This window comes from Cetorhinus maximus, unplaced genomic scaffold (genome assembly GCF_964194155.1).
Source record: "Cetorhinus maximus unplaced genomic scaffold, sCetMax3.hap1.1 HAP1_SCAFFOLD_1223, whole genome shotgun sequence".
NCBI lineage: Eukaryota > Metazoa > Chordata > Chondrichthyes > Lamniformes > Cetorhinidae > Cetorhinus > Cetorhinus maximus.
This window is the reverse complement of record NW_027597165.1, coordinates 48,712-76,492: the sequence shown is the minus strand read 5'-3', so window position 1 is coordinate 76,492 and position 27,781 is coordinate 48,712. Positions and strand designations below refer to the sequence as shown.

The 27,781-nt window shown below is 49.3% G+C and overlaps 1 protein-coding gene across 1 annotated transcript in view; it reads left to right on the top strand.

Annotated features, from left to right (window-relative positions):
- Positions 1-27,781, top strand: part of LOC144675918 (arf-GAP with Rho-GAP domain, ANK repeat and PH domain-containing protein 1-like) — a gene marked incomplete at its 3' end in the record, with an annotated part of 87,308 nt that overhangs the window by 17,481 nt on the left and 42,046 nt on the right. Inside the window, exons 4-11 of the mRNA XM_078536450.1 lie at positions 3,486-3,555; positions 11,631-11,751; positions 12,411-12,625; positions 15,515-15,621; positions 15,765-15,964; positions 18,920-19,005; positions 22,867-23,049; positions 27,036-27,210. Coding sequence (XP_078392576.1) covers positions 3,486-3,555; positions 11,631-11,751; positions 12,411-12,625; positions 15,515-15,621; positions 15,765-15,964; positions 18,920-19,005; positions 22,867-23,049; positions 27,036-27,210 — 1,157 coding nt within the window. The remainder of the gene's footprint in view (positions 1-3,485; positions 3,556-11,630; positions 11,752-12,410; positions 12,626-15,514; positions 15,622-15,764; positions 15,965-18,919; positions 19,006-22,866; positions 23,050-27,035; positions 27,211-27,781) is intronic.

Here is a 27,781-nt window from a genome sequence, read left to right as displayed (position 1 = left end):
AGAGCTCGGGGCCCCGGCAGCTGAAGGCATCGCCACCGGTGGTGGAGGGTTGGAAATCGGGGATGCTCAAGAGGCCGGAATTAGAGGAGCGCGGAGATCTCGGAGGGTTGTGGGGCTGCAGGAGATCCTGGAGATAGGGATGGGGGGGGTGGGGTGAGGCCACGGAGGGGTTGGAAAACAAGGATGAGGATTTTGAATTTGAGGGGATTCAGTGTCGGTCAGTGAGCGCTGATTGACGTGTTGGACGGAACAGGCCTTTTTGTAAATTAGGAAACTACAAACTGGGGGCTAGAATTTCAGCTGATGGGGGGAGGTAAATTGCGGAAGGAAAGCTTGTAAATCAGCCAGATTGCAGGGATCGCTGGTGGTGTCCCCTTCGTCAGTTGTTTCTCGTTGAAGCTGCAGAAATACTGGGTTTGTTCAGTCAGCATTTAGTACAGAATGGAGCCTCGTTTCCTGATTAGCAAACTGTGTGCTGCATAGCATACGGTAACTGTACAGAGTGGCGACACAGAGTTACTGGAAAATGTGCAGGAATGGGAATGGATGGAATATTGAGAAGAACCGGCCTATATTTTCCCAGAGTTTAATGAGTAGGAGGTGATCTCATGGACGTGTGTGAGATTCTGAGACGGCTTGACAGGGTGGACACGGGGGCACAGTCTCAGGATGAGGGGCCGATCGTTTAGGACTGAGATGAGGAGAAATTTCTACACTCAAGAGGGTTGCGAATCCCTGGAATTCTCTACCCCAGAGGGCTGTGGACGCTCAGTTGCTGAGTGTATTCATGACAGGAATCGATAAGCGATAAGAGCATAGTGCGAGAAGGTGGAGTTGAGTTGGAAGATCAGCCATGATCTTATTGGACGGTGGTGTGAGCTCGAGGGGCTGAATGGCCTCCAGCTTCTATTTCCTTATGCTATTTGCTAACAGGCATGTACAAGAATAAATTTACCATCACTTCATTGCTGTCATTGTGGGCGCTTACGTCACAGAACACGTTGATTAACTTCCTCTCACGTGACCGAAAGGGAGAGAATCAGGAAGTTTTAACGAGAAGCAGAGTCTGTTCCAACCGGCAGCAAAATCCGAGCCCTCTGAATTCCGGAATGTTCTCTTTCCTCCAGGCTGTTGGGTTTGAATTATTTCTCTACGGGGAACATCTTCAGGTCTGCTAGAAATGCAATGTTAGCTGCCTGATTGTGTTTGGCTTCTGATTGTCATCATTTCTAAGCGATATCATTTTTTTAAGTTTTGGAACGTTGTTCTTGCTGTGCTGTGGTAGTGTTTTGATCGGTGGGGTGAAGGCTGCGGTATATTGTGTTGTGTGGTAGAGTCCAGAGCCCTTTTGATGTTTGATGGTGGTAGCTGAACTGCCTTGCATGCTCGGGCCGGGGGGGGGTCTGTAGAATAGAATCCTACAGCGCAGAAGGAGACCATTCGTCTCAGTGTTGGCTCATTTGAAAGAGTTCTCCAATGAGTCTCAGTCCTCACCACCATCACCACCCCCACTCCCCCCCCACTTCGAGCTCATGGTCCTGAAACTCGTTACTCCTCCATCATTTATCCAATTCCCTTTGGAAAGTTATTATTGAACCTGCTTCCACCGCCCTTTCAGGCATCACCTTCCAAATTGTCAAGTGTGAAAATAGCTAGTTCCTCTTTTCCGCCACTGGTTATTTTGCTGATTCTCCTCAAGCTGGCGTCCCCTCTGGTTACCGAAACCTCCTTCAGGTGGAAACAGTTTCTCCTTATTTACTCTGTCCAAACCCCCTCGTGATTTTGAACGCCTCGATTCAACCTCCGCCAACCTTCTCTGCTCTAAAGGGAACAATCCCGCCCTCTCCGGTCTCTCCGCACGAACTGAAGTCCCCTCGTCCCGGGAACCGTTCAGGTAAATCTCCCTCCGCACCCTCTCCGAGGCCTCCTCACTCCTTCCTGGAGTGCGGAGCCCGGAATTGGACACCATACTTCAACCGGTGATTTTGAAAGTTCTAGTCTGCTCTCGAACGCCAATTGGTAGTTGACCTTGGTTGTGTTGCTCTGTTCAAAACATCATCCCTTTTCAGAATGCTTCCCGAATGCGCTCACTTCCTCCTTCCTCACAGGGCCTCTGAGGCCAAGTCTGCAGGTGGCCCACCGCTGAGGTGTGATTCTGCCCCCTCCCTGCTCCCATTCCCCCCCCCCCACCCGGCCCTCCATCCCCCCTCCAGGATAAAGGCCCTGGTCTGAGACTGGTGGAGAATATAGGCCACAATCTCACGATGGCAGAGAGATACCCAGGTGTGTTCCTTTAATTTTACAAACGCGTAACTCATTATAACCTGGCCTTTCATATTCCTGATGGCAGAACTCTCTTCAGGAGGGGTTTCGTTTTCTTTCCAATTTTAACTTAAAACCAATTAAAACTCCTGCTTTGGGTTTGAGAAACGTTGAAAACCTTCCCTCACGACTTTAACCCGTGAACGAGGATTGTGGATGTCTGATGCTTTGCCTGAGGCTGCCTGTCTGCTCCGTTAACACTACCCACCCTGCATTCATGACAACGCAAGATATTAAAGTCCAGTGGGGTGTGGGGGTGTCATTGTGGGGGAGGGGGTGTTATGTGTTAGGGGGTGTGTGTGGGGAAGAGATGCAGAGTATATGGGTGGCGGTGGTGGTGGGGGGGAGGTATTTGTGAGAGTGGCCTAGGGGGGGTGAGGCAGGTTTTGGTGGGGTGGGGGGGGTGCAGGGTGCGTGGGTTAGGGGGGATTTTGGTGTGGGGCAGGTGCGGGTGAGGGGCAAGGTGAGGGGGTGTGGGTACAGGAGAATGAGAGGAGGAAGAGATACAGAGTATGTGGGTGAGAGGTTGGTGGGTGGGGGATGTGTGGATGAGTGTGTGTGTGTGGGTGGGTTTTGGGGGGGGCAGGGTGCGGGCTATGTGGGTGTGGGGGGGGTGAGTGGGCGAAGTGAGGGGGGTGTGGGTGAGGGACGATGCGGATGAGGGGATAATTGGGTGAGGGGAGCGTAAGGGGTTGGCGGGGATATGGGTGAGGGGCGGGGTGAGGGGGTGTGGGTGAGGGGATCTGGGTGAGGGGGGCGGGGTGGGGGTGATGGGTGGGGTGAGGGGTGTGGGTGAGGGGCGGGGTGGGGGATATGCATGAGGGGGCAAGGTGGGGGTGTGGGGCATGGGTGATGTGGGTGAGGGGGCGGGGTGGGGGAATAAGGGTGAGGGGGTAGGGTGTGGGTGGGGGGGGTGTGTGGTATTTCAGTGTCTGCAGTGTAGCCCCTGCTTTCTCCCTATTGTTTAGAGTTGGCCTCAGTTGATGTTTAGTAAACAGATGGAATTCTAATTCCAAGCGATTGAATGGGATTTAAACGATGAAGCTCATGAGATGATGTGAAACAATGAGCTGTGATTGACTTGTACCCCAGAGATAGTTCATCCTCCAACAATCGCCGCTCCCTAATGCCTCTCTCTCTCTCTTTCCACCCACCCCCCACAGTTCCTACATTTACCAGCGAAGGTTTGTCAGGCTGGACTCTGACTACCTGAGGTACTTTGAGAACGATAAGGTGAGTTTGAAGCTCTGGACTGCGTGTCAAACCGTGGGATCTTAAGTACAGATGGAGGCCATTCAGCCCCTCATGCCAGTACCAGCTCCCTGTAAGAGCTATCCAATTAGTTCTATTCCCCCCCCTGCTCTTTCCCTGTAAATTCTGCAAATATTCTCCTTTGAAAAATGTATCCAATTCCTTTTTGAAAGTTGTTATGGAATCTGCTTCTATCTGATTTCCTTTCACCAGATCACCCCAGCCTGCTGTGAAAAAATAAAATATTTCTGCACGTCGCCTCTGACTCTTTAGCTAATGACAGCATTTCAACCCTGTGTCCCTTTGCTGACTGACCCTCCCTCAAACGGTTCATCCTTAATTATTCTACCACAACCCCTACCGATTATGAACATTGTTCTCCCTCCTCTGGCTTGCTGCCCCACTCATTCCTAACTCTTCACTCCCTGGAATCGTAGCATGGTTACAGCATGGAATAAGTCCATTCGGCCCATCGTGCCTGTGTCGGTTCCCCGCAAGAGCAACTTACCCAATCCCACTCCCTTGCCTTTTCCCAGCAGCCATGCAAATGCTCTCTCTTCAGATAATTCTCCAAGTGCCTCTTGAACACCTCGATGGAGTCTGTCTCTACCCCACTTGGCCAGTGCATTCCAGATCCTGATCACTTGCCGTCAGACAGAGGTCAACATGGTTATACTGGTTTGACAAATTTATTAGGATTTTTTGTGCCTGTACCTAGCAGGGTAGATATAGGGGAACCAGTAGATGTAGTATACCTGGATTTCCAAAAGGCATTCAGTAAGGTGCCACACAAAAGGTTAATAGACAAGATAAGGGCTCATGGAGTTGGGGGTTATATATTAAAATGGGTAGAGGATTGGTTAGCAGACAGGTAGCTTTAGTGTAAGAATAAATGAGGCATTTTCAAGTAGGCAGGCTGTGACCAGTAGGGATCAGTGCTGGAGCCTCAACTATTTACAATCTAGAGTAATGACTTGGACAAAGGGACCGAGAGTAATGTATCTAAGTTTGCTGATGATAAAAAGCTAGGCTGGAATGTAAGCTGTGAGGAGGACACAGAGAGGCTGTAAAGAGATATAGGCAGGTTAAGAGAGTGGCAATAAGGTGGCAGATAGAGTATAATATGGGGTAGTGTGAAGTGACATCACAGGAAAGCTGTGACCTGATTGGTTGGTTGGAAATCTGCACCAAATTTGAAACAAAAAACACTGCAAAGCTAATGAATAAATGAATTATCTAAGTGGAGATGGCTGGGCAGGTGAAGTGCTGTAGCTGTATGATGTGGGAGCTGGCAGATCCCATTGCGATGTCCGCAGTGACCACATCTGCAGCAAGTGTTGGTTGCTGGAGGAACTCCGGCTCAGAATTGATGAGCTGGAGTCCGAGCTCCGGACACTGCGGCACATCCGGGAGGGGGATAGTTACCTGGACGCTTTGTTTCAGGAGGCGGTCACACCCGGTAGATTAAGTACCTCAAGTTCGGTCAGTGGTCAGGGTCAGCAGGGTGTGACTGCAAGTGAGGCAGGTAGAGGGATCCTGTGTTCAGGAACAGAGGAGCCTCAGCTCTTGGCCTTGTCCAACAGGTACGAGGTACTTGCTCCCTGTGTGGATGAGGAACAGGGCTGTAGGGAGGATGAGCCAGCTGACCACGGCACCATGGCACAGGAGGCCATTCAAGAGGGGGGAGCAAAAAGACAAGTGGTAGTTGTAGGGGATTCTATAATTCGGGGAATTGATAGCTTCCTTTGTAAGCAGGATCGAGAGTCCCGCATGGTATGTTGCCTGCCCGGTGCCAGGGTGAGGGACATCTCTGACCGGCTTGAAAGGATATTGGAGAGGGAGGGGGAGGATCCAGTTGTTGTGGTCCACGTCGGGACAAATAACATAGGTAAGACTAGGAAAGAGGACCTGTTTGGGGATTATCAGGAACTAGGAACTAAATTAAAGAACAGGTCCTCAAAGGTTATAATCTCCGGATTACTACCCGAGCCACATGCAAATTGGCATAGGGACGCGAGAATAAGGGAAGTAAACACGTGGCTAAAGGAATGGTGCGGGAAAGAGGGGTTCCATTTCGTGGGGCACTGGCATCAGTACTGGGACAGGAGGGATCTGTACCGTTGGGACGGTCTCCACCTGAACCGATCTGGGACCGATGTTCTAGCGAAAAAGGTAAATAGGATGGTCAACAGGACTTTAAACTAGAAAGTGGGGGTGGGGGGGGGAAGGGTAAAACTCCAAGAAGTATGACTAATGGGAAACAAAGCAGCAGGTTAGTGTGTGGGGGGGTGGATTCAACTTCATGGAAAAATATGAAAAAACTGAAAAGAAAGGAGAGCCCAGGAGAGGCTATTAAAGTCTCCAGAACACAAAATAGGACAGAGTGTTTGGAAAGGGCTAGGAATCTAACTTCAAGCACATCAGATAAAGGGACGACAATGAGAAAGGGGACGGGAAATACAGGACTGAAGGTGTTGTATCTGAATGCACGCAGAATACGAAATAAGGTAAATGAACTTGTGGTGCAAGTTGAAATTGGCAGGTATGATGTGGTGGGCATTACGGAGACATGGCTGCAAGGGGATCAGGACTGGGAGCTAAATATCCAAGGATATACATCCTATTGAAAAGATAGGCAGGTTGGCAGAGGGTGGTGTTAGTAAGAAATGAAATTAAATCGATAGCAAGAAATGACGTAGGGTCAGATGATGTAAAATCTGTGTGGGTAGAGTTGAGGAACTGCAAAGGTAAAAAAACCATAATGGGAGTTATATACAGGCCTCCGAACAGTAGTCAGGATGTGGGGCACAAGATACGCCAGGAGATAGAAAAGGTGTGTAAGAAAGGCAAGGTTACAGTGATCATGGGGGATTTCAATATGCAGGTAGACTGGGAAAATCAGGTTGATAGTGGATCCCAAGAGAAGGAATTTGTGGAATGTCTACGAGATGGCTTTTTGGAGCAGCTTGTGGTGGAGCCCACTAGGGAACAGGCAGTTCTAGATTTAGTGATGTGTAATGAGGCAGATTTGATAAGGGAGCTTAAGGTGAAGGAACCTTTAGGAGGAAGTGACCATAATATGATAGAATTTACCCTACAATTTGAGAGGAAAAAGCTGGAATCAGATGTAACGGTATTACAGTTGAATAAAGGCAACTACAGAGGCATGAGGGAGGAGCTGGCCAGAATTGACTGGGAGATGAGCCTAGCAGGAAAGACAGTGGAACAGCAATGGCAGGAGTTTCTGGGAGTAATTTGGGAGACACAGCAAAAATTCATCCCTAGGAAGAAGAAGCCAACTAAAGGGAGGACGAGGCAACCACGGCTGACAAGGGAAGTCAGGGACAGCATAAAAGCTAAAGAGAAAGCATACAATGCGGCGAAGAGCAGTGGGAAACCAGGGGATTGGGAAGCCTACAAAGACCAACAGAGGACAACTAAAAAAGAAATAAGGAGGGAGAAGATTAAATATGAGGGTAAACTAGCCAGTAATATAAAAGAAGATTGCAAGAGTTTTTTTTAGATATATAAAGGGTAAGAGAGAGGCAAAAGTGGACATTGGGCAGCTGGAAAATGATGCTGGAGAAGTAGTAGTGGGGAACAAAGAAATGGCGGAAGAACTGAATAGGTACTTTGCATCAGTCTTCACAGTGGAACATCCCCAAAATTCAAGAGAGTTGGGGGGCAGAGGTGAGTATGGTGGCCATTACCAAGGAGAAGGTGCTAGGAAAACTGAAAGGTCTGAAGGTGGATAAATCACCTGGACCAGATGGATTACACCCCAGAGTTCGGAAGGAGATAGCTGAAGAGATAGTGGAGGCGTTAGTTGTGATCTTTCAGGAATCACTGGAGTCAGAGAGGGTCCCAGAGGACTGGAAAATCGCTAATGTAACCCCCTTGTTTAAGAAGGGAGTGAGGCAAAAGACGGGAAATTACAGGGGGATTTGCCTGACCACAGTCGTTGGTAAGATTTTAGAGCCCATTATTAAGGATGAAATTTCAGAATACTTGGAAGTGCCTGGTAAAATAGGGCAAAGTCAGCATGGTTTCATCAAGGGGAGGTCATGCCTGACAAATCTGTTAGAATTCTTTGAGGCGGTAACGAGTAGGTTAGACAAAGGAGAGCCAATGGATGTTATCTACTTGGACTTCCAGAAGGCCTTTGACAAGGTGCCGCAGAGGAGGCTGCTCAGTAAGATAAGAGCCCATAGTGTTAGAGGCAAGGTACTAGCATGGATAGAAGATTGGCAGTCTGGCAGGAGGCAGAGAGTGGGGATAAGGGGGTCTTTCTCAGGATGGCGATCGGTGACTAGTGGAGTTCCGCAGGGGTCAGTGTTGGGACCACAACTTTTCACTTTATACATTAATGATCTAGATGAAGGAACTGAGGGCATCCTGGCTAAGTTTGCAGATGATACAAAGATAGGTGGAGGGACAGATGGTATTGAGGAGGCGGAGAGGCTGCAGAAGGATTTGGACAGGTTAGGAAAATGGGCAAAGAAGTGGCAGATAGAATACAACGTGGGGAGGTGTGAGGTCATGCACTTTGGTAGGAAGAATAGAGGCATAGACTATTTTCTAAATGTGGAGAGAATTCAGAAATCTGGAGTGCAAAGGGACTTGGGAGTCCTAGTCCAGGATTCTCTTAAGGTTAACTTGCAGGTTGAGTCGGTAGTTAGGAAGGCAAATGCAATGTTGGCATTTATTTTGAGAGGACTAGAATATAAAAGCAAGGATGTGCTGCTAAGGCTTTATAAGGCTCTGGTCAGACCACATTTAGAATATTGTGAGCAATTTTGGGCCCTGTATCTCAGGAAGGATGTTCTAGCCCTGGAGAGGGTCCAGTGGAGGTTCACGAGAATGATCCCAGGAATGAAAGGCTTAACATATGAGGAACGTTTGAGGACTCTGGGTCTATACTTGATGGAGTTTAGAAGGATGAGGGGGGGATCTGATTGAAACTTACAGAATACTGAAAGGCCTGGGTAGAGTGGACGTGGGGAAGATGTTTCCATTAGTAGGAGAGACTAGGACCCGAGGGCACAGCCTCAGACTAAAGGGAAGACCTTTTAGAACAGAGATGAGGAGAAACTTCTTTAGCCAGAGAGTGGTGAATCTATGGAATTCATTGCAACAGAAGGCTGTGGAGGCCAGGTCATTGAGTGTATTTAAGACCGAGATAGATAGGTTCTTGATTGGTAAGGGGATCAAAGGTTCCGGGGAGAAGGCGGGAGAATGGGGTTGAGAAACTTATCAGCCATGATTGAATGGCGGAGCAGACTCGATGGGCCGAATGGCCTAATTTCTGCTCCTGTGTCTTATGGTCTTATGGTTATTCACATTGGTACTAAGAATAGAAAAGCAGAATATTTTTCAAGAAGTGTGAAACTTGTAAGTGTTGATGTTCAAAGAGATCTTGGTGTATATGTATGTGGAACTGAGAAAGTTAGTATGCAATACAGCAAGCAATTAGGAAAGCAGATGTCATGTTGGCCTTTATTGCAAGGGGATTGGAGTACAGAAATAAGGAAGTGTTGCTACAGTTGTACAGGGCTTTGGTGAGACCACATCTGGAATACTGTATGTAGTTTTGGTCTCTACATTTAAGGAAAGATATACTTGCATTGGAGGCAGTAAAGCGAAGGTTCACTTGATTGGCCCCTGGGATGAGGGGCTTGTCCTATGATGAGAGGCTGAGTAAATTGGGTCTATACTCTTTGGAGTTTAGAAGAATGAGAGGTGATCTCATTGAAACATTCGAGATTCTGAAGGAGTTTGATAGGGCAGATGTTGAGAGATTGTTTCCGCTGGCCAAGGGAATCTAAAACACAGGGGCACAGCCTCAGGATAAGGGGACGATCATTTAGGACTGAGATGAGAAATTACTTCACTCAAAGGGCTGTGAATCTTTGGAATTCTCTACCCCAGAGGGTTGTGGATGCTCCATTGTTGAAAACATCTAAGATTGGGATAGACAGATTTCTGGTCTCTCAGAGACGAAGCCCAAGAGAGCTTTATTGTATTGAATGGTGGCGCAGGGTCAGCGGGCTGTATGGTCTACACCTGCTCTTATCTCTTGTGTTTGCTACATAAAAAAAGTTTTCCCTCATGCTGCCATTGCTTCTTTTACCAATTACCTTAAAGCCCTCTGTTAGAGAGAGTTTTAAAAACTAAATAGTTGGGGGTGAGGATCACATGAGAGGAGATGTAGTAAAATTAAGAGAAAGGGCAAGGTGATAGAGCATGGTAGCGACATGGGTGATGATAACCAGGGTGTGGTAGGAAGAGACAGAGTATATATACCTAAGAGTGTGCTAACGGTTAAGGCCAGAGCTTGCAAGAATGGTTAAAAAAATCAGAATTAAAGGCTCTGTATCTGAATGCACATAGCATTTGTAACAAAACGGATGAATGATAGCAGAAGTAGAGATAAATATGTATGACCTGATAGCTATTTCAGAGACATGGTTGCTAGGTGACCAAGGCTGGGACCTAAATATTCCAAGGTATTTAATATTTCAGAAGGACAGGAAACTAGGAAAAGGCATTGGGATAGTTTTGTTAATTAAAGATAACATTAGTACCGTGGTGAGGGATGACCTTAATTCAGAAGATCAAGATGTAGAATCTGTTTGAGTAGAGATAAGAAATAGCAAAGGTAAAAAGTAAAAAGGGGTGGTTCCCTAACTGTAATCACACTGTAGGGTAATGTATATTGTAAGAAGGGCACTGCAATAATCATGGGTGATTTTAACCTTTATATTGATTGGACGAATCAGATTGGCAAAGTTAGCCTGGAAGATGAGTTTGTAGAGTGTATTATGGACAATTTCTTCGATCAGTATGTTCTAGTGCCAAGCAAGGGAGCAGACTATTCTAGACCTGGTAATGTGCAGTGAGACGGGATTAATTAATGACCTCACAGTAAAGGAGTTTCTAGGCAACAGTGACCATATCATGATAGAATTTCACATTCAGTTTGAAGGTGAGAAGTGTGGGTCTAAGAGGAGTCTTTTAAACCTAAATAAAGGCAATTACAAGGGGATGAGGTCAGAATTGGCTAAAGTGAACTGGGAAAATAGGTTAAGGGACAGGACAGTAGAGAAACAGTGGCAGATGTTAAAGGAGATATTTCATAACTCTCAGCAAAGATATAATCAGTGAGAGAGAAGGACCCTGAGAAGGATGCAACATCTATGGTTAACTAAAGAAGATAAGGATAGTATCAAAATGAAAGCAAAAGCACACAATACTGCGAAGATTAGTGGTAGGTCAGAAGATTGGACAGGTTTTAGAAATGAGCAAATGTAACCCCACTATTTAAAAAAGGAGAGAGAGAAAAAACAGAGAATTACAGACCAGTTAGCCTAACATCAGTTGTGGGGAAAATGCTAGAGTCTATTGTAAAAGATGTGGTAACAGAACACTTGGAAAGCATTAACGGGGTTAGACAAAGTCAGCATGGGTTTATGAAAGGGAAATCATGCTTAACTAATCTACTGGAGGTCTTTGAGGATGTAACTAGTAGAATAGATGAGGGAGAACCAGTGGATGTGGTGTATTTGGATTTCAAGAAGGCTTTTGATAAAGTCCCACATAAGAGGCTCCCCCAGCGGGCAGTGGAGGCTGGATCATTGAATATATTCAAGGCCGAGTTAGACAGATTTTTGATCGACGAGGGAGTCAAAGGTTACAGGAGATGGGCAGGAAAGTGGAGTTGAGGACACAATCAGATCAGCCATGGTCTTATTGAATGGTGGAGCAGGTTTGATGGGCCGAAAGGCCTTCTCCTGCCTCTATTTCTTATTGTTTCTCAATCCTTTCAGCGACGGGAACAGTTTCTCCTTATCGACTCTGTCCGGACCCCTCATGACTTTGAATACCTCTGTCCAACCTCCTCTCAACCTTCTCTTCCCTAAGGAAAACAGTCCCAATCTCTCCACATAACTGAAGTTCCTCATCCCTGGGGAAGCAACATTTGGCTTCAGTTTACCATGTCCCATCTTTTAATAATATCACGGCTGATGTTTCCCTTTTCCTTATCCTCTGGTTTCCAGGAAGTTTATTCCAAACGCGTTATCTCTGTCAAATCCATTTCCCAAGTTTCATGTGTTGGTGACCAGAAGTTTGAGGTGATTACATCGAACCGAACCTTTGTGTTCCGGGCAGAAAGTGATGGTGAGTACCAAAGGATTCTGGGATGCAGTGGGATTTCAGTCGACTTTTCAGGGAGGAGTGTCAAGGTGGATGGATTGGGAATGTCCAGGGTTTGCCCTCTGACCTGGTGTCCACTCGGACTACATGTGGATAACACTATCGTTACCCAGTGGGTTCTGTAGGAGGGGGAAATCAGACACGAGAGGGAGAGAGAGAGAGACACGAGAGAGAGAGAGAAAGAGACACGAGAGAGAGAGAGAAAGAGACACGAGAGAGAGAGAGAAAGAGACACGAGAGAGAGAGAGAAAGAGACACGAGAGAGAGAGAGAAAGAGACACGAGAGAGAGAGAGAAAGAGACAAGAGGGAGAGAGAAAGAGACACGAGGGAGAGAGAGAGAACGAGACATGAGAGAGAGGGAGAAAGAGACAAGAGGGAGGGAGAGAGAGAAAGAGACGAGAGGGAGAGAGAGAAAGAGACACGAGAGGCAGAGCGAGAGAAAGAGACACGAGAGGCAGAGAGAGAGAAAGAGACACGAGAGAGAAAGAGAGAAAGGGAGTCGAGGAGAGGAAGAGAAAGAAAGGAATGAAGGGCAGAGAGAGAGAGAGAGAGAAGAAGAGGCCTGGGGTGTTGGAGACAGAGGATTGAGCTGATGTCCTTTTTGGTATTTTGTCTGTTGTAGGAGAAAGGAATGATTGGGTTCGTGTGATCCAGCAGACCGTGGAGGAGAAGAGAGAGAAGAGGGAGCTGCAGGCAACTCATGTTTCAGATTATTTCTTACGGGATAGCGTCTCGGACACAGGGGAGAAATCCGGCTACCTGGAGATTCGAACCTCACGGCATAAAGTCTATGTGTCCATCCGTGGAGACAAGGTGTGGCTGTATAAGAATGATGAGGTAAGCAATTTCTGGCTCTCTTCAGCTACACATGGAGTTGCTAAGAAGCAGAGGATACTACAATATACATTATTTTACTGTTAATTGTCCCATTGTAACATAGAATGATTCAGCACAGAAGGAGGCCATTCAGTCCATCGTACCTTTGCTGGCTCTTTGAAAGAGCTATTCAATTAGACCCACTGCCCTTGCTCTTTCCCCATAGCCCTGCAGATTTTTCTTTTTCAAGTTTTTATCCAATTCCCTTTTGAAAGTTATGATGGTTTGAGAATTGGTCAGCAGACAGGAAACAGAGAGTAGGAATAAACGGGTCTTTTTTTGGAGTGGCAGGCAGTGACTAGTGGGGTACCGCAGGGATCAGTGCTTGGGCCCCAGCTATTCACAATATATATCAATGATTTGGATGAGGGAACCAGATGTAATGTTTCCAAGTTTGCTGACAACACCAAACTAAGTGGGAATGTGAGCGGTGAGGAGGATGTTAAGAGGCTTCAAGGTGATTTAGACATGTTGAGTGAGTGGGCAAATACATGGCAGATGTAGTATAATGTGGATAAGTGTGAAGTTATCCACTTCGGTAGGAAAAACAGAATGGCAGAGTATTATTGAAATGGTGATAGATTGGGAAATGTTGATGTACAAAAGGACCTGGGTGTCCTTATACACCAATCACTGAAAGCAAGCATGCAGGTGCAGCAAGCAGTTAAGAAGGCAAATGGTATGTTGATCTTCATTGCAAGAGGACTTGAGTACAGGAGCAAGGATGTCTTACTACAGATGTACAGATCCTTGGTGAGACCACACCTGGAGTATTGTGTGCAGTTTTGGTCTCCTTACCTAAGAAAGGATATACTTGCCATAGAGGGAGTGCAGCGAAGGTTCACCAGACCAATTCCTGGGATGGCAGGATTGTCGTAAGAGGAGAGATTGGGTCGACTAGTCCAGTATTCACTGGAGTTTAGGAGAATGAGAGGGGATCTCATCGAAACATATAAAATTCTGACAGGGCTGGACAGACTGGATACAGGGAGGATATTTCCTCTGGGGCTGGGGGGGTCTAGAACAAGGGGTCACAGTCTCAGGATACGGGGTAGAACATTTAGGACTGAGATGAGGAGAAACTTCTTCACTCCGAGGGTGGTGAACCTGTGGAATTCTCTACCACAGAGGCTGTGGAGGCCAAGTCACTGACTATATTTAAGAAGGAGATAGATAGATTTCTAGACTCTAAAGGCATCAAGGGGTATGGGGAGAGGGTGAGAGTACGGCGATGAGATAGAGGATCAGCCATGATCATAATAAATGGTGGAGCAGGCTCGAAGGGCCGAATGGCCTTCTCCTGCTCCTATTTTCTACGTCCTATGAATTTGCATCCATCCTTGGTGAATAGCACTCTCCCCTTTGAGTCAGAAGGTTGTGGGTTCGAATCCCTTTCAGACACTTGAGACCATAAGCCAAGCTGACTTTCCAGTGCAGCGCTGAGGGAGTGCTGCACTGCCAGGTGTGCCGCCCTTCACGTGAGTCATTAGACCAAGGCTCAGTCTCCCCACTTTTGAGTGGGTAAAAGATCCCTATTCACAGGAGATCAGGGGAGCTCTCCCAAGTGTGCTAGAGACAGATTGTCTTACCATTCATTTGCTTGCTGCTGTGGGAGATTGTTGTAACGCAAAGTAACTGACAACAAGATACTTCACACGTCAATTTCTATTGAGGTTTCTTTAGAATGTTGTGAGGATGTGATGAGGTGCTACATGAATGCAGTTTTATTTGTTTCTGGTTTATTCCTGATACCTGGTGTTTATTACTGAAATGCCAGTTTTTATTATTCCATGGGATGTGGGCGTCACTGGCGAGGTAGCATTTGTTGCCCATCCCTAATTGCCCTTGAACTGAGTGTCTTGCTCGGCCATTTCAGGGGGGCAGTTAAGAGTCAACCCCATTGCTGTGGGTCTGGAGTCACATGTAGGCCAGACCGGGTAAGGACGGCAGATTTCCTTCCCTAAAGGACATTAGTGAACCAGATGGGTTTTTACAACAATCGATGATAGTTTCATGGTCACCACCACTGACACCAGCTTTCAGTTCCAGATTTATTAATTAGATTTAAATTCTACCGGCTGCCATGGTGGGATTTGAACTCATGTGCCCCAGAGGATTACCCTGGGTCTCTGGATTACTCGTCCATCTCTGTTTTGAGCAGACAAGGGTAACTCCTTGGAGACTCTGGCCCTACCCAAGTGCTCTGATGTAAAGCTTATAAATATCCCAAATTCAGGGGCTGGTTCATGTAGCCTACCTCACACTCATGCCCTCCCTCTCCCTCTCTCTCTCTCTCTTCCACCCTCTCTCCCTCCCTACATCTTCCACTCACTCCCTCCCTCGCTTCCCCCTTGCTCGCTCCCTTGCTCACTCTCTCGCTCGCTCCCTCACTCGTTCTCTCACTCCCTTCCTCACTCCCTCTCTCATTCCCTTCCTCACTCCCTAGCTCCTTCACCCCCTTGCGCCTTCCCCTCTCCCCCCCTCCATTTTTCCATCCCTTCCTCCCTACCTTCCTCCCCTCTCCCTCTCGCCTCTCTCGCTCCCTCCCCCAGTCTCTCCCTACTCTTGGGTGGGACAGTGGAGTTGAATGAAGCTGATGATCGTACTGAATGGTGGAGCTGGCTCGAGGGGAGACGTGGTCCTCCTCCTGCTCCTGTTCCTTAGGTTCTCACGTTCACCTCACAGCCTCGATCTCCCTCCCTCCCTCCCTCCCTCCTCCCCTTCCCCTCTCTCGCTCCATTGCTCCCTCCCTCCCTCTCTCCTCTGCCCCCTGAAGCCGCCCTGATGACGCCCTCTGTGACTGGCCAGCTGTGATATTGTGACTGATGCGATGGTAAATTTGACCCTCAGGATTATAGAGTGGGGATTGGCATCACCTCGGTGGAGATGAACGTTGCGACGGTGAAGGACGCGGACAGGCGAGGATTTGACCTGACGACTCCTTACAAAACCTTCAGGTACATCGGCTCACCAGGAGACCCCACCCCTCCCTCACTCCCAAACCCCGCCCCCTCTGTGTGAAAGGTGCTATGGAAATGCAGGTTCTTTTTTTCTTTAATCGTATAACGTGCTGTGTTTTCTCCCCTCTCTCGCTCCTCAGCTTTGTAGCGGACACGGACAGTGAGAAGGAGGAGTGGGTTGAAGCTCTGCGAGAATCCACCGCTGAAGCTCTGTCCAACTATGAGGTTGCTGAGCAGATCTGGGCAGTCGAATCGAACACTCACTGTGCCGACTGTGGGACTGCCAAACCCGAGTGGGCTTCCGTCAACCTGTGCCTGGTGGTCTGCAAGAAATGTGCAGGTACTGGACTTAGAAGCGGCAACCAGACAAGTTCCCTGTACCGGGCGACCCGCGTGGGCGGCAGTCACAGGGAGACGGGTTCCAGACCGGCGAGTGACTACCCTTCCCAGGGTGGAATCTGAGTTTGCTAAAATGCTTTCGGCAGCTGGTAACTCTCCTGCCCGTTGAGTCAAACGTCCATGGGTTTGAGCCTCACTCCAGAGGCTTCAGGGGAAGATGCAGCCGGCACTTCTTGTGCAGTACTGAGGGAGTGCTGCACTGTCGGAGGGTCAGTACTGAGGGAGTGCAGCACAGTCAGAGTGTCAGTACTGAGGGAGTGCTGCACTGTCAGAGGGTCAGTACTGAGGGAGCGCTGCACTGTCAGAGGGTCAGTACTGAGGGAGTGCTGCACTGTCGGAGGGTCAGTACTGAGGGAGTGCTGCACTGTCGGAGGGTCAGTACTGAGGGAGTGCTGCACTGTCGGAGGGTCAGTACTGAGGGAGTGCAGCACAGTCAGAGTGTCAGTACTGAGGGAGTGCTGCACTGTCAGAGGGTCAGTGCTGAGGGAGTGCTGCACTGTCAGAGGGTCAGTACTGAGGGAGTGCTGCACTGTCAGAGGGTCAGTACTGAGGGAGTGCTGCTCTGTCAGAGGGTCAATACTGAGGGAGTGCTGCACTGTCAGAGGGTCAGTACTGAGGGAGTGCTGCACTGTCGGAGGGTCAGCACTGAGGGAGTGCAGCACTGTCGGAGGGTCAGTACTGAGGGAGTGCGGCACTGTCAGAGGGTCAGTACTGAGGGAGTGCTGCACTGTCAGAGGGTCAGTACTGAAGGAGTGCTGCACTGTCAGAGGGTCAGTGCTGAGGGAGCGCTGCACTGTCAGAGGGTCAGTGCTGAGGGAGCGCTGCACTGTCAGAGGGTCAGTACTGAGGGAGCGCTGCACTGTCAGAGGGTCAGTACTGAGGGAGTGCTGCACTGTCGGAGGGTTAGTACTGAGGGAGTGCTGCACTGTTGGAGGGTCAGTGCTGAGGGAGTGCTGCCCTATCAGAGCGTCAGTACTGAGGGAGTGCTGCACTGTCGGAGGGTCAGTACTGAGGGAGTGCTGCACTGTCAGAGGGTCAGTACTGAGGGTGTGCTGCACTGTCAGAGGGTCAGTACTGAGGGAGTGCCGCACTGTCAGAGGGTCAGTACTGAGGGAGTGCTGCACTGTCAGAGGGCCAGTACTGAGGGAGCGCTGACTGTCAGAGGGTCAGTACTGAGGGAATGCTGCACTGTCGGAGGGTCAGTACTGAGGGAGTGCTGCACTGTCAGAGGGTCAGTACTGAGGGAGTGCTGCACTGTTGGAGGGTCAGTACTGAGGGAGTGCTGCACTGTCAGAGGGTCAGTACTGAGGGAGTGCTGCACTGTCAGAGGGTCAGTGCTGGGGGAGTGCTGCACTGTCGGAGGGCCAGTACTGAGGGAGGGCTGCACTGTCAGAGGATCAGTACTGAGGGAGTGCTGCACTGTCAGAGGGTCAGTACTGAGGGAGTGCTGCACTGTCAGAGGGTCAGTACTGAGGGAGTGCTGCACTGTCAGAGGGTCAGTACTGAGGGAGTGCTGCACTGTCAGAGGGTCAGTGCTGAGGGAGCGCTGCACTGTCAGAGGGTCAGTACTGAGGGAGTGCTGCACTGTCAGAGGATCAGTACTGAGGGAGTGCTGCACTGTCAGAGGGTCAGTGCTGGGGGAGTGCTGCACTGTCAGAGGATCAGTACTGAGGGAGTGCTGCACTGTCAGAGGGTCAGTACTGAGGGAGTGCTGCACTGTCGGAGGGCCAGTGCTGGGGGAGTGCCGCACTGTCAGAGGGCCAGTACTGAGGGAGTGCTGCACTGTCAGAGGGTCAGTGCTGAGGGAGTGCTGCACTGTCAGAGGGTCAGTACTGAGGGAGTGCTGCACTGTCGGAGGGTCAGTACTGAGGGAGTGCTGCACTGTCAGAGGGTCAGTGCTGAGGGAGTGCTGCACTGTCAGAGGGTCAGTACTGAGGGAGTGCTGCACTGTCAGAGGGTCAGTACTGAGGGAGTGCTGCACTGTCGGAGGGTCAGTACTGAGGGAGTGCTGCACTGTTGGAGGGTCTGTGCTGGGGGAGCGCTGCTTCTGTTGGATGTAAAGGAAAAAAAATGACCTGCATTTCCATAGCACCTTTGGTGACTTCAGGATGTGCCAAAATGCTTTACATCCCATGAGGTGTGGTCAATGTTTGAAGTTGTGCCTGGCGTCCTGGTCAACATTCATCCTTCAATCCACATCCATAAAACCAGATGACCTGGTTATTATCACGTTGCTGTTTGGGGGAGTTTGCTGTGAGCAAATTGGCTGCGTTTCCTACAGCGCAAAACTTCAAATGTACTTCATTGGCTGTAAAGTGTTTTGAGATATCCTAAAGTAGTGAAAGGCGCTAGAGAAATTCAGTTTCTTTCTTTCTTGTTTTGAAGCATGTCGATTGGTGGGGGCACAGAGCTCAGTCAGTGAACATGCGAACTTATGAACATACGAACATATGAACATATGAATTAGGAGCAGGAGTAAGCCACTTGGCCCTTGAGTCTGCTCCGCCATTCAATAAGATCATGGCTGGTCTGATTGCAACCTCCCCCTGACCCCCGTTAACCTTTCACCCCCTTGTTAATGAAGAATCCATCTCGCTCTGCCTTAAAAATATTCAGAGACTCTGCTCCCACCGCCTTTTGAGGAAGAGAGTTCCAAAGACTCATGACCCTCGGAGAGATAAAATTTCTCCTCAATCACTGTCTTAAATGGGCGACCCCTTAATTTTAAACCCTGACCCCCAGGTTTCCTAGTTTTGAGGATGTTAGGGGGTGAGGATGGAGTTAGAACAGGAAGCAGTGTGGTAAACCTCAATTTCAACACGATTAGGGATGCAGGAGTCAGGGTGGACATGGATAAATCTGTTAATGGAGGATATTCCAATTCCTCATTCCTCAGGAGAACATCGAGCCCTGGGCCCAGGGATTTCAAAAATACGGAGCCTGAAGATGGACAAGAAAATCTGGAGTGAACGGATGATTAAGGTAAAAGCTTAGTTCTGTTGAAGAGTCATACGGACTCGAAACGTTAACTGTGTTCCTCTCCGCAGATGCTGCCAGACCTGCTGAGTTTTTCCAGGTATTTTTATTTTTGGATGATTAAGGTATATTGAAATAAATCATTTTCTTTCATTCGTGAGATGGGAGCCTCACTTGCAAGGCCAGCATTTATTGCCCATCATCTAGTTGCCCCTTGAGAAGGTGGTGGTGAGCTGCCTTCTTGAAACGCTGCAGTCCCTGTGGTGTAGGTACACCCACAGTGCTGTTAGGGAGGGAGTTCCAGGATTTTGACCCAGCGACAGTGAAGGAACGGCCGATATATTTCCAAGTCAGGATGGTGAGTGGCTTGGAGGGGAACTTCCAGGTGGTGGTGTTCCCATCGATCTGCTGCCCTTGTCCTTCTAGATGGTGGCGGTCATGGGTTTGGAAGGTGCTGTCGAAGGAGCCTTGGTGAATTCCTGCAGTGCATCTTGTAGATGGTACACACTGCTGCTACTGTGCGTCGGTGGTGGAGGGAGTGAATGTTTATGAATGGGGTGCCAATCAAGCCTGTGTCGCTTATTTTTGTGCGTTTTGAACAAGGAGTAGGACACATCCTGAGGCCCACTATGTCCAGGTGACCTAGAGAGATTGAATCAATCCTGGTCAACCATAGAACTGGAATTAATAAACATCAGAGGATTTTGTCTCTGCCTCTATTGGAAGGACACTTGGTGCCTTGTGTTGGTGTTTCTTGGTTTTATGCTAAATATTTAGAATCATCGAATCTGACAGCACAGAAGGAGGCCATTCGGCCCATTGTGACAGTGTCAGCTGTATTTTGAAGGAGGGGACCAGTTAGTTCCACTCCCCACCTGCTCTTTCTCCTTGGCCCTGTAAATTGTCCCCCATCAAGTATTTATCCAATTCCCTTTTGAATCTGCTTGCACCACCCTTTCAGGCAGCGCGTTCTAAAAGAATAGGCTCGAGGGGCTGAATGGCCTCCTCCCATGCCCGTCTGCTGTGTGTAAAAAAAATAAAACAATCCTACCTTGGTGTGTGCACAATAGACCACACCTGGAGTAACGGTGACCAGCTCCGGGCACTGCACCTCCGGAAGGATATACCGGCTGGGATTTTACAGGGCGATATTCAGCAATGGGGGCAACTCCCATCACCCCTCGGCCGAATAGCCACCTTCCCTGCCACTGGTAAAACCCTGGAAGCCAACGGACATGTTCCACCCAAAACCACCCCACCGGATTTTTCGTGGGGCCCCCCCTGCCTTCCGACACTGTGCCCTGGGGGCCCTGAAAGACCCCAGTCGCTGGTCTGGGTGGGGAGTGCAGTGGATTCACCCAAATGATACCTGCACTCTGGGGGTCAAATTACAAGGAGAGGTTAAACAAATCCGGGTTGTATTCCTCGGGATTTAGAAGCCGTCGTGTTTAGTACAGGACTCGAGTGTTGCTGAAATAAGGCATTGTGCTGAAGCTTTTCATCTTGCACTCATCAGGACAATTGCAACGACACCGATGTCAGGGGGAACAGCGACGTTATACTACATGGGGGAGGCGGTGGCGAAGCGGTATTGTCATTGGACTCGTAATCCAGAGACCCTGGATAACGCCTCGGGGACCCGGGTTCGAATCCCGCTGTGGCAGAGGGTGGAATTTGAGTCAAATTAAAAATCTGGAATTAAAAGTCTAATGATGATCGTTAAAGAGAAGGAAACCGTCCGGCCTACACGTGACTCCAGACTCACAGCGATAGGGTTGACTCTTAAGTGCCCTCCAGACAAGGGCCATTAGGGTTGGGCAATAAATGCTGGCGATGCCCATATTCCCAAGAGCAAATGTTTAAAAAAAAATTGTATGAAGAGCGCTGCCTGGTTGGTACTGGATTCTGATTGGTAGAGGAACAGATCAAGAGAAACAATTTCCACTGGTTGGCGGAGTCTAAAAACTTTCAGGAGTGATTTTAAGAAACGCTTCTCCACACAAAGGGTGGTGGAGGTTTGGAACTCTCTCCCACAAGGTCGATTGTTAATTTTGGAACTGACCTTGGTAGGTTTTTGTTAACCAGGGTCAAGGTGGGGATATGGAGTTAGGTCACAGGTAAGCTATGATCTCATTGAATGGTGGCAGAACAGGCTCGAGGGGCTGAATGGCCTCCTCCACTGCCCATTCAGTTAATGGAGATTTTTGGTTTGTCATTAATGGAGGTGATAAGAAGGCATTTTCCAGTTGGGCAACCAATCAGCAATGTCCTGTTTGTGACGTTGGGACAATCACAACATACAGGAGCAGGAGTAGGCCATTCAGCCCCTCGAGCCTGTTCCAGGTAGAAGGTGAAAATTTACCCTCACATGCCCAGGCTGAATGTAACAAGCAAGACTCACATCCAACTGTCTGTCCAGTGCAACACTGAGGGCTCACTGCACAGCCTGAGGGAGCACTGCACCGTCAGAGGGTCAGTACTGAGGGAGCACCGCACTGTCGGAGGGTCAGTACTGAGGGTGTGCTGCACTGTCAGAGGGTCAGTGCTGAGGGAGTGCTGCACTGTCGGCGGGTCAGTACTGAGGGAGTGCTGCACTGTCGGAGGATCAGTACTGAAGGCGTTCTGCACTGTCGGAGGGTCAGTACTGAGGGAGTGCTGCACTGTCAGAGGGTCAGTACTGAGGGAGTGCTGCACTGTCGGAGGGTCAGTACTGAAGGCGTTCTGCACTGTCAGAGGGTCAGTACTGAGGGAGTGCTGCACTGTCAGAGGGTCAGTACTGAGGGAGTGCTGCACTGTCGGAGGGTCAGTACTGAGGGAGTGCTGCACTGTCAGAGGGTCAGTACTGAGGGAGTGCTGCACTGTCAGAGGGTCAGTACTGAGGGAGTGCTGCACTGTCGGAGGGTCAGTACTGAGGGAGTGCTGCACTGTCGGAGGGTCAGTACTGAGGGAGTGCTGCACTGTCAGAGGGTCAGTACTGAGGGAGTGCTGCACTGTCAGAGGGTCAGTACTGAGGGAGTGCTGCACTGTCAGAGGGTCAGTACTGAGGGAGTGCTGCACTGTCAGAGGGTCAGTACTGAGGGAGGGCTGCACTGTCAGGGTCAGTACTGAGGGAGGGCTGCACTGTCAGGGTCAGTACTGAGGGAGTGCTGCACTGTCAGAGGTGCCGTAGTTTGAGTGAAATGTTAAATCTAGGCCCCATCCTCCTTCACTGGTGAACCTAAAGGATCCCAGAGCTTCTGACTGGGAAGAGCAGGGAGTTTCTGCCCTGTGTCCAGGACTGACACACCTTCCTCATCTAATAACCGAGCAGCAAAGAATAATTTCATTTTAATGCTATGTGTGGGATGTTGCTGCGTGGGAACTGCCTGCTGTATTTACCCAAAGATTTCAATAGTAGCTGAATTTGATAGTCGAGGATGTGACTGGTGCTATATAAATGCAAGCTCGTTTTTTTTTAAAATATCCTGCGTCTTTTGATTCTCGTAAATAAATCGTAGCTTCGGGGGGTGTGTGTGGTGTCCAGGGTGATTTGAATCATTCGGGGGGTGTGTGTGGTGTCCAGGGTGATTTAAATTATTCGGGGGGTGTGTGTGGTGTCCAGGGTGATTTAAATTATTCGGGGGGTGTGTGTGGTGTCCAGGGTGATTTAAATTATTCGGGGGGTGTGTGTGGTGTTCAGGGTGATTTGCCCTGTTTTTGTTGTGAAGTTATTGTGTTTCCGATATAAGGTTAAATTATGGAATGCGTTAATTGGGGACATTTGGGATTTGGCTGCAGAAGACACAAAGTGGCTGAGGATTTGCGTTTGGATTGTAGTGGGGTTAGTATTGGGACTCACTCTATCCTGTCCTGTCCCTCCTTCCACAGATGTTCCAGCGCATCAATAACCAGAAAGCCAATCAGTTCTGGGCGGCCAACATCCCACCGAGCGAGGCCATCAACGAAGCGAGCAGCAGCCAGGAGCGCAAACGGTTCATCAGCGCCAAGTTCAGGGAGGGGAAATACCGCAAATACCACCTACTGTTCGGGAATCAGGAGGAACTGAACAAGGTAATGGATGGGTGAAGACACTTGGGACCTGATCGAGGTGTACGAGATGATGAGGGGCATGGACAGGGTGGATAAGGGAGCAGCTGTTCCCCTGAGTTGAAGGGTCAGTCACGAGGGGGACATAAGTTCAAGGTGAGGGGCAGGAGGTTTAGGGGGGGATGTGAGGAAAAACTTTTTTACCCAGAGGGCGGTGATGGTCTGGAATGCGCTGCCTGGGAGGGTGGTGGAGGCGGGTTGCCTCACATCCTTTAAAAAGTACCTGGATGAGCACGTCATAACATTCAAGGCTGTGGGCCAAGTGCTGGTAAATGGGATTAGGTAGGTAGGTCAGGTGTTTCTCACGTGTCGGTGCAGACTTGATGGGCCGAAGGGCCTCTTCTGCCCTGTGTGATTCTGTGATTCTATTAGACACGACCAGCTTGGGGACCAGGTAATGGGTAAAGGGGTCTTGGGACCCATCCCAGGGATCCTCCTGTCTCAAGATTGGTGATGGGACTCCCCCTGGGTCAGGTTTTGTTATAGATTCATTCACAGTGCAAGAGGAGGCCCTTAGGCCCATAGAGTCCATGCTAGCTCCCTGTGGACCATTCCAGTCAGTCCCATTCCCTCATTTTACCCCCGTATCCCTGCAGGCTTAGTTCCCTCATGTGCCCATCCAATTTCCTTTTGAAATCATTCATCGTCTCCGCTTTCCACCATCCTCCTGGGCGGTGAGTTGCCAGTCATTGCCACACGCTGTGTAAGAAGGTTTCTTCCTCACATCCCCCCCTTCACCTGCACCTCTCACCCAAAACCTTAAATCTCTGTCCCCCTCGTCCTTATCCCATCAGCGAATGGGAACAGCTTTTTCTTTGTCTATCTTATCCAAACCTGTCATCATCTTGGTTCCTGACAGCACTCCTGGATTATTACATTGTCCATCCTGCATCGGGAATTTTGCATTCCTGAATCCTGTTGTTCCAAACTCGAAACAACGGCTAAAGTATTCAAGTGTCTATTGGCCATTCCTACATCAATTATCAGTTCCATCCTCAGAGATAGATACCATCTGAGAGATTTGTTCACCTATATTCTCTGACCATTGATTATATTCTGGTGAAATGTATGTTTGATCTTTGACCAGCCCAAGGCAGCCGAAGCGTGCGAAACACTGATCAGGAATTGGAAAAACAAACTTAAAAGCACATTGTCCCTTTGGATGCTGGTAAAACACTGTCAGAGGGTCAGTACTGAGAGAGTGCTGCACTGTCGGAGGGTCAGTACTGAGGGGGTGCCGCACTGTCGGAGGGTCAGTACTGAGGGGGTGCCGCACTGTCGGAGGGTCAGTACTGAGGGAGTGCTGCACTGTCGGAGGGTCAGTACTGAGGGAGTGCTGCACTGTCGGAGGGTCAGTACTGAGGGGGTGCTGCACAGTCGGAGGGTCAGTACTGAGGGAGTGCTGCACTGTCAGAGGGTCGGTACTGAGGGAGTGCTGCACTGTCAGAGGGTCAGTACTGAGGGAGTGCTGCACTGTCAGAGAGTCAGTATTAAGGGAGCGCTGCACTATAGGTGGGTCAGTACTGAGGGGGTGCTGCACTGTCGGAGGCTCAGTACTGAGGGAGTGGTGCACTGTCGGAGGCTCAGTACTGAGGGAGTGCTGCACTGTTGGAGGGTCAGTACTGAGGGAGTGCTGCACTGTTGGAGGGTCAGTACTGAGGAAGTGCTGCACTGTTGGAGGGTCAGTACTGAGAGAGCGCTGCACTGTCGGAGAGTCGGTGCTGAGGGAGCGCTGCACCGTCGGAGGGTCAGTATTGAGGGAGTGCTGCACTGTCAGAGGGTCAGTACTGAGGGAGCGCTGCACGGTCGGAGGGTCAGTACTGAGGGAGTGCTGCACTGTCAGAGGGTCAGTACTGAGGGACTGCTGCACTGTCAGAGGGTCAGTACTGAGGGAGTGCTGCACTGTCAGAGGGTCAGTACTGAGGGACTGCTGCACTGTCAGAGGGTCAGTACTGAGGGACTGCTGCACTGTCAGAGGGTCAGTACTGAGGGAGTGCTGCACTGTTGGAGGGTCAGTACTGAGGGAGCGCTGCACTGTCAAAGGTGTTGTTTTCTGTCCTCTTAGCTGGAATACTGTGTGCAGTTTTGGTCTCCATATTTAAGGGAGGGTATACTGGTATTGGAGGTGGTACAGTGAAGGTTCATTAAATTGGTCCCTGGGATGAGGGGGCTGTCCTATGATGAGAGGCTGAGTAAATTGGGCCCATATTCTCTGGAGTTTAGAAGAATGAGAGGAGATTTCATTGAAACATTCAAGATTCTGAAGGAGCTTGATCGGTTGGATGCTGAGAGATTGTCCCCCCCTTAGAATCACAGAATGGTTACAGCACAGAAGGAGGCCTTTCAGCCCATTATGTCTGCACCAGCTCTCCGAATGAGCATTTCACCTAGTGTCGTTCTCCCTTTGTGGGAGCACAGTCTCAGGATAAGGGGATGATCACTTCCGACTGAGATGAGGAATTTCTTCACTCAAAGGGCTGTGAACCGTTGGAATTCTCTGCCCCAGAGGGTTGTGGATGCTCCATCGTTGAATATATTTAAGGCCGGAGTAGACAGAATGTTGGTACCTCAGAGAATTAAGGGATATGGGGAGGGGGCGGAAAAAGGGGAGTTGAAGCCCAAGATCAGCCATGATCGTATTGAATGGCGGAGCAGGCTCGATGGGCCGAATGGTCTACTCCTGCTCCTATTTCTTGTGTAAAAGATTCCATGGTCACTATTTCAAAGAAGAGCAGGGGAACTCTCCATAGTGTCCTGGTCAATATTTATCCCTCAATGAACATCACCACAGATGGATCTGGTCATTATTATTACATTGCTGTTTGTGGGAGCTTGCTGTGCGTGAATTGGTTGTCAAGCCTCCTGCGTTACAACAACAGTGACTACGCTTCAAGCGGTGCTTTGAGACATCTGGTAGTCCTGGAAGACTGTTCCAGAAACACGAGCCTTCTTCCCCCCTTTTCAGTTTAAAACCTACGCTTCCGGTCGCAGAATCGCCCCTGAGAGTTGAGCTTATATCTTTCATGACTCTCCGAGAGAGAGAGGGGGAGGATGAGAGAATTCGGGGGATAGTCAGAAAGACCAGAGGGAATGCGGGGGGGGTGGGCGGGTGGAGGGAATTTGGGATATCCTGGGAATACTGAGAGGGAGAGTGAAGCAGAGCGAAACTGGGAATTGACAGTATGGTAAGTATTAATTGGTCAAATGGTTCACAAGGAACTGATATGGTCCAGACCAGCAATTGAGGAAATCACTTTCTTCCAATGTACAATCCAATCACTTCTCTTGCGTGTGTACATTACAGTGTAATTTCCCGTTTTTAAGAAATTAGAAGCCCACATTTCCCTTATCCTCCCCTCTGGGTAACGCAGTTGCTTTCTTCCTTCAACGTTTTTCCGGTTTGTTGATGAGGATACTGCGGGGGCGAGTTTGTGGCCAAGGAGCCTGAGTGAGTTTAACCCGCTGGGGGCTATCGGTTTGTGTAGGAAGGACAGACTGGCTGGTACGGGGCTGCCAACTCCTCCAGGATTGTCCTGGAGTCTCCAGGGTTTGAAGTGTTAACGTTCAGGACACTGCTGGGAACAAAGACGCACTGGCGTGAAAAACCATCAGGCCGTTAGCATTTTAATTATCTTTCAATGCTTTTCAAATATTGGAGATTGGTCAAAAAGGGCTGTTTGACTGTTGATCAAGAATCATCCAACTGAGCAATGATGCTTTCCGATTGGGCAAGGGAAGATGATTGATGGGCCAATGGTAGGAGAGCGGGGGAGGGGGGAAACGACTGGAGGTCATGTGATGACCTCCTCCCCCAGGTATATGCCCAGCCGGAGTGGGTGATCGTACTGTGTCTAGGCCTGAGTGGGGTGGGGGTGATGGTGGTGGTGGGGAGTCTCGTTGTTTGAAGCACTGAACTTCGTCACGAAGGAATACTGGTTTTATTTTTCCAGGCTCTGTGTGCGGCTGTGGTCACCAGTGACCTGGAGGAGACCATGTCGCTGGTATTCTGCGGGGCCGACGTTAGCTGTTTCTCAGGTGACCCTGACCTCCCGTCTCCTGTCGCCCTGGCCCAGCACGCGGGCCAGAGTCTCCAAGTGGAGTTCCTCAACCAAAACAAGAACTCAGGTGAGCCCGAAAACCCCTTAACCCCCACCCCCAGTGGGTCATTGTGCTTTGCTAGATTAAAGGAGCCTCAGCCTGTAACATCTTTCCCAACAAAGTATAACCTCTCAATTCTGGTATCATCTTGTAAATCTTTTTTTGCACCTTCCGCAGTGTCACCATTATCCTTTTTATAATATGGAGACCAGAAATGTCCAGAGGTGTTTTCTAACCAAGTAGAATTTTAGCATAATTTATCCATATTGGAGTGAATTTTAAGGTAATTGGCAAAAAGCGGGGGGATGACGAGGGGAATTTTTTTACACTGCGCGTTGTTGTGATCTGAATGGGTAGAAGGAGCAGATTCAATAGGAACTTTCAAAAGGGAATTGAATGAAGAGTTGAAGGGGGAGATTGTAGGGCGATGGGGAAACAGCAGAGGGAGCAGGACTAATTGGATAGCTCTTTCCAAGGGCCAGCACAGGCAAGGTGGGCTGAATGGCCATCATTCCTTGATAGTTAGCCTTTACCATTCTTTTATACGTTGCTAGATGTCGTTAGGTCTTGTAAGTGGTTATGGTGAACTTGTATAAGA